The sequence below is a fragment of the Sphaerodactylus townsendi genome, linkage group LG08 (assembly GCF_021028975.2).
Source record: "Sphaerodactylus townsendi isolate TG3544 linkage group LG08, MPM_Stown_v2.3, whole genome shotgun sequence".
NCBI classification, from domain to species: domain Eukaryota; kingdom Metazoa; phylum Chordata; class Lepidosauria; order Squamata; family Sphaerodactylidae; genus Sphaerodactylus; species Sphaerodactylus townsendi.
In genome coordinates, this window is record NC_059432.1 from 4625740 (window position 1) to 4632294 (window position 6555).

The 6555-nt window shown below is 61.8% G+C and overlaps 1 protein-coding gene across 3 annotated transcripts; it reads left to right on the forward strand.

The window, feature by feature from the left end:
* Nucleotides 1-1483: 1483 nt before the first annotated feature.
* LOC125438310 lies at nt 1484-3184 on the forward strand. 3 transcript variants are annotated; one of them, XM_048506666.1, is made up of 3 exons: nt 1484-1661; nt 2082-2159; nt 2515-3184. In XM_048506666.1, exons 1-3 carry the CDS (start codon nt 1646-1648, stop codon nt 3153-3155), a joined length of 735 nt encoding a protein of 244 aa, XP_048362623.1. In that variant the 5' UTR covers nt 1484-1645; the 3' UTR covers nt 3156-3184. The 3 variants fall into 3 exon arrangements, with proteins under 3 accessions (XP_048362623.1, XP_048362624.1, XP_048362622.1); XM_048506667.1 differs by having other exon boundaries at nt 2094-2159; XM_048506665.1 differs by lacking the exon at nt 1484-1661 and having other exon boundaries at nt 1859-2159.
* The last annotated feature ends 3371 nt before the right edge of the window (nt 3185-6555 follow it).

Sequence of the window (6555 nt, forward strand, 5' to 3'; positions counted from 1 at the left end):
CACCCCCCCCCCCCCCCACCCCCCCCCCCCCCCACCCCCCCCCCCCCCCACCCCCCCCCCCCCCCACCCCCCCCCCCCCCCACCCCCCCCCCCCCCCACCCCCCCCCCCCCCCACCCCCCCCCCCCCCCACCCCCCCCCCCCCCCACCCCCCCCCCCCCCCACCCCCCCCCCCCCCCACCCCCCCCCCCCCCCACCCCCCCCCCCCCCCACCCCCCCCCCCCCCCACCCCCCCCCCCCCCCACCCCCCCCCCCCCCCACCCCCCCCCCCCCCCACCCCCCCCCCCCCCCACCCCCCCCCCCCCCCACCCCCCCCCCCCCCCACCCCCCCCCCCCCCCACCCCCCCCCCCCCCCACCCCCCCCCCCCCCCACCCCCCCCCCCCCCCACCCCCCCCCCCCCCCACCCCCCCCCCCCCCCACCCCCCCCCCCCCCCACCCCCCCCCCCCCCCACCCCCCCCCCCCCCCACCCCCCCCCCCCCCCACCCCCCCCCCCCCCCACCCCCCCCCCCCCCCACCCCCCCCCCCCCCCACCCCCCCCCCCCCCCACCCCCCCCCCCCCCCACCCCCCCCCCCCCCCACCCCCCCCCCCCCCCACCCCCCCCCCCCCCCACCCCCCCCCCCCCCCACCCCCCCCCCCCCCCACCCCCCCCCCCCCCCACCCCCCCCCCCCCCCACCCCCCCCCCCCCCCACCCCCCCCCCCCCCCACCCCCCCCCCCCCCCACCCCCCCCCCCCCCCACCCCCCCCCCCCCCCACCCCCCCCCCCCCCCACCCCCCCCCCCCCCCACCCCCCCCCCCCCCCACCCCCCCCCCCCCCCACCCCCCCCCCCCCCCACCCCCCCCCCCCCCCACCCCCCCCCCCCCCCACCCCCCCCCCCCCCCACCCCCCCCCCCCCCCACCCCCCCCCCCCCCCACCCCCCCCCCCCCCCACCCCCCCCCCCCCCCACCCCCCCCCCCCCCCACCCCCCCCCCCCCCCACCCCCCCCCCCCCCCACCCCCCCCCCCCCCCACCCCCCCCCCCCCCCACCCCCCCCCCCCCCCACCCCCCCCCCCCCCCACCCCCCCCCCCCCCCACCCCCCCCCCCCCCCACCCCCCCCCCCCCCCACCCCCCCCCCCCCCCACCCCCCCCCCCCCCCACCCCCCCCCCCCCCCACCCCCCCCCCCCCCCACCCCCCCCCCCCCCCACCCCCCCCCCCCCCCACCCCCCCCCCCCCCAACCTCCCCCCCCCCCCAACCCCCCCCCCCCACCCCCCCCCCCCCCCCCCCCCCCCCCCCCCCACCCCCCCCCCCCCCCTCCCCCGCCCCCCCCCTCCCCCCCCCTCCCCCCCCTCACCCCCCACCCTACCCCCCCCCCCCCCACCCCCCCCCCCCCCCCCCCCCCCCCCCCCCCCCCCCCCCCCCCCCTACCCCCCCCCCCCCCCCCCCCCCCCCCCCCAGGGGGGGGGGGGGGGGGGGAAATGCTTGCATTCCCGCTGTCGCTGTTGTTGCACAGTGCAGTGGACTACAGGGTGAATCCTCAATTCTCCCCTCTCTCCTCTTTGGTCAACGGTTCTGCACGCAGCTACTGAACTTGTACGCTTTTCGCCAACAGTTTCCACCTCAGAAATCAGCAATTCTCCAGAGGACGATGCCACGCAGATCCCTATGTCGCAGATGAGTGGTGAGTTCATTGGCTGTTTAGCCTGCTGGTGTAAGGCCATGCTTTGTGGTGTTCCCACGACGTCCCTCCATCACAGTGCGTGGGCCAAAAGTGGGGACGGGTTCAGGGGCACAGCTGTTCTTGATGGAATTTGCCCCAAAACAACAGTGCACATTCAATGGTTTCCTGCCAGGAGAGCGATGCAGGGAGCAATGGTCCCTCACAGGCTTGGCGGGCATGTGAGGTGACCACAACAGGATGCCTCTTAGCCATTGCATGTTAGTGCTGCGTGTCTGCGCCCTGCCAGGGTGGTGTGCTGCTGAACGATTGTGCGGCCAAATACCCTGCAGCGCTCAGCACTCACAGCGCAATGCGTTAGTGCTTGTCCAAAAGGAAGAAAAGTGATGAGTGCGGCCTCATGTTCTTTCTCCTTCATGGCAGCTCTCTTTGCAGACACCTCTGGTGACATGAATGATGTCCTTGACCATCCTATTGCTGGGAGTTCTGGTGCAAATGAAGGTGCGTTGAAACACAAACCCCAACCCCACACCAGCGATTTTTGTGGTAGGCACTCTGAGAGCATAGGACAACCACTCCATTGCACGACAAGAGAAGACAGCATGCCGCAAAAGTGAGCTGCTCATTACTCGTGCCCACTGAGCTCTCACTGCTTGATTCTCAATGTGAATGCTAGGGGTTCTGATTCAGCTTATCTGCAAACCCTGGGATGCCTATGCAGATCTGCTCATGTGCTCAACAAGAAAGTGTGTCTCCCTCCATGCGAGCCTAGGGTAGATGACAGTGGATTCATAAAAGTTCCTTCCATCACCTGGCTATTAATTTTGCTTCTTTCAACAACGATGTCCTCTTACAGGCTCCACACCCCTGCCCATGATGGAACTGACTTCACCAGAGCGGAGAATGACTGCTGACAGGCGGCGTGTGCGACGTGTTGGAGTGCTCGCTGACTTTGCGAAGGCCATGGTGGAGCAGGGAGAGGTCGAGGCAATGGAGAGGAGGCGCTTCGAGGATAGGCGGGAAAGGGAGGTGGCGTCATTCATGCAGAGCCGCGCAGAGCAAAACAGGGAGCTGTCATCGCTGAGGCTGGCCATCGACAGGGGGAATGACATAATGCAGACCCTTGTGACGGCTTTGCTGCAGCGCATGGGCTCCTCGGGTGGCAGGGGTGCTGGGGGTTCATTGGGCGCCTCTGCTCCTGCGGTCGCATCACAAACCTTGCCTGCCCCAGCGTTTCAGCAGTGCCTGCCCACTTGTGAAATTGCTGGCCCGGCTGCAAATCTCATTGGAGATGCGGCAGAGGTGACTTATCCCACTCTGGCTGAGGACACCGACTTGGAGTCCTGTGTGGGCGCCACGGCGCCCCTTCCATCACAGGTGGAGGACCTGATGATGGTTGGGGAGACCTCTGAGCTGTGCTGCACTCAGGTGGCTTGCCAAGAATCACAGCCAATGCACAAACGCTTGAGGAAGCCCAAAGCAAGAATGGACCTGTGAGGACCTCCCCCCCCTGTTATTTCTCTGTCTGCCACCACCACGGGCAAGCCCCCCCCCCTGCTTTTACATAGGCTATTGATGTGCGTTTAAGCATCAGAGGTTAGTTGGTTTAATATTTTAAAAAGGGCTACACGTCCCTGGCCTCTGTGGTAGGTTGCCAGGAGAGGATGGTCATGGAAAGCAGACAATCCTCTGCTTTGCAGAGATGTAACCAGCCAGCGACCCACCCACCCTTGTTTTCTCTGTCTGCCACCACCACGGCAGAACCCCCCCCCCCCCGCTTTTACATAGGCTAGTGATGTGCGTTTAAGCATCAAAGGTTAATTGGTTTAATATTTTAAAAAGGGCTACACGTGCCTGCCCTCTGTGGTAGGTTGCCAGGAGAGGATGGTCATGGAAAGCAGACAATCCTCTGCTTTGCAGAGATGTAACCAGCAAGCGACCCACCCACCCCTGTTTTCTCTGTCTGCCACCACCACGGCAGGACCCCCCCCCTGCTTTTGCATAGGCTAGTGATGTGCGTTTAAGCATCAGAGTTTAATTTGTTTTATGTTTTATAAAACGTTATACATGCCTGTCCTCTCAGGTTGGTTGCCAGGAGAGGAAGGTCATGGAAAGCAGACAATCCTCTGCTTTGCAGAGATGTAACCAGCAAGCGATAATAAACCATATGCACAAGCATTTGTGAAAATTGCAATTGCCTTTATTGTGTGATTTAAGCAATGCATTTACAGCTAAGACAACTGAGGGCCGCGGGAGATGGGTTAGGGAAGTTTGGTGCTTGTTTCGCTGGATGCCGCGCCATGTGGTTTGCCTGCCTTCTCTGCAGCCCTCCGCTTTGCCAGGAGCCTCCTGGCGGCCCCCTTCCTCCTGTTCATCCACTTCTCAACCACAGCCAGCCTGCGCTCCAGATCCCTGTCTGAAGAGTGTGGAAGATATAACACAGTGAAAAATTTAGATGATGCAAGGCGCGGGGTCTGGTTCCTGCTGCTTGTGTCCCCCCCCCCCCCTTCAGAGCTCTTCAGTACCGCAAGCCATCCCGCTCCATGCAGAAAATTCTGCTGCCGCAACCCGCTTAAAACAACCCCCCCCCCCCGGCCCAGTTTTCCATGCTCACAGTTGGCATCCAGCGATGGCTCTGTCTGAGTGCCAACTGCACGTGTCGTGGTTTCTGTTGCAGAGCGCCCTGCCGTGGTTAGAGCCCCCTCTGTGTCCCTAGACATTCCTTGCAAACATGGAGAGATTGCAGAGCCAGTTAGCATTTGAAGATGCATGACACAACTCTCAGTAACATGGGCAACGTTGGCATCCAGCGGCAACACCCTTCCCAAAGAACATGGCACTCTGGGTAGGCTTACCCTCATCTTCACTGCACTGCACCTGGGTGGCCCCCTCGCTCCTCTCCTCCTTGGTTTTGGTGGTGGGCGAAGCTGCTCCTGAAGGGAATAGGGGGATGCATGGCTTTAAGCTCCAGATAGCCACATACATCTAATTTTTAAAATTGCGCTCTCTCCCACATTCAACAGAGCCCCTGCTGTCATTGAACAGGAGGCCAGCATGTGGGGCTCCCATCAGACAAGGGTAGGCGTGGCAAACTGAATGCAAGTTCCCCTATGTCTTAACTTTCTCAAGTTTGTAGTTCTTAAAGTTTGCCTTAGACTCCACACATCAAGTTTCTCAAGGTGGGGCCGGGAATATGGTGCGCTCTTCAAAGCGTCCGCTGTTGGTTAAAGAGTGTAACCTTTCTGCACGTTGATGGGTAAACTTTGCGGCAATGCAAGCAACGGGAGAGGCAGAGTGGCCTGAAACACTCACGTCACAATGCGCTCCCACCATGATTTAAATGCGCTTTGCAGCTAGACCATAAGGCCAGACTGAGAGCATGCATGTGCGGGAGGGGAGATAAACGGTGCTCACATGCCCGCTTTAATTTGCATGACTAGGGAAGTGGTAAGGGAAGAGGAGAAAGAGTGTGCCCTCCGGCCCCCTTCCTCTACTGCAGCATGCTCAAAGGGCATCACATTCCCCTCTCACTTGCCCACCCTCAGAAGACTGCACTTGGCGTGGTTGGATCAGACACAGCCTTTAAATGCTAGGGCTGGCCAAAGTAAACACAGCAATTACATTTGGGCTTGTTCATGAGAACCTGAATTGACAAGGTAAGGTTTCACATCACCAGCCGCACGCGTTGGGGGGGGGGTATGCACCACGGCCAGGGAGTGGTCTGGCTCTGGCTGTTAACCTCAAAATCCACCGCTGCACAGTGCTCATTGCTACCTGCAATTTGCTCGTTCACACAGTCACACCTCTAATCGTTGTGCTCAAGCAGACCCATTGCCGCAGAGTGCTCTGTAACACTAAAGTAGAAGTCGCACACCTCTAAGCTAAACTCATAATCTTCACTGATTGGATTAAGCACTCGCAGCGGTGCTCAGATTGTGCTTAGCAGGTGCATTTGAAACCAGAAACTGGCTTGTCACTGCAAGAGCATGCCGTGGAAAAAATCACCAAACTCACCCCCCTTCATTTCCGAAGCGTCTGCTCGGGACCACTTGTAGCCTTCAAGCCAAGTTTCGCGCATGAGGGAGTAGTGCTTTGGCCTCCCCAGCCGACGCTTTGGTTCTCCACCGCAGGCCGCTCTTGCTTTGGTACCTTTTTTTTTTGAGCGCTTTCCACTTGTTTCTGAATCTGAGTAGGGCTCCTGTTGTGTCCCCTCCTTGCCATGGCCTTGTTGAGGCCGGAGTATATTTTCCCGTTGGGAGCCTTCCCGGCTACTCCACCAGGTTCGGCGCCACCCCGCTGCTGATCACAGACAGTATCATCAGCTTCCACCTCCTCGGTTCCGACCAGTTCACACCCCGAGAGGACTACATATCTAATTCTTAAGTGCTCACCGTTACTGAGGGCGATAGAATTAAGTGAGGGGGATGGGCCAACGAGCCCGCACAGGCGCCTTTGAAGGGCAGCTCTTAGTGAGCTAACGGGAAAACGACGCGACGTTGCATGTTTAACCCCTCGAACTTCCTGTCCCTCATGCCTCCAGAAGACAGGCTGTAAAACTGTTGTTAGAGTGCTCCCAGCAAACAAGCATCCATAAGCATTTAACAGGAGTCCTGGCAGTGTCCTATGAACTTCCAGTGCACAGTCCTCACTTAAGGCCTCACCGTTCTCACACATACTTTCATAATAATACAAATTATAGTTTTGGGCTACCGCGACCCCATCTTGGAGCTTGCCCAGGGACCATTGAATTCCAGGAGTGATTCCCCCCCCCCTCCTGTTCACCGCATCTTTTTTTTTTTTCACGCCTCCCAAAGGCAGCACCGTGCACCCAATTAACAATCCCCGCGAGACAATTCCTTTTAGCAATTGAAAGGTGGTTCACCTGGATGCTGTCTCC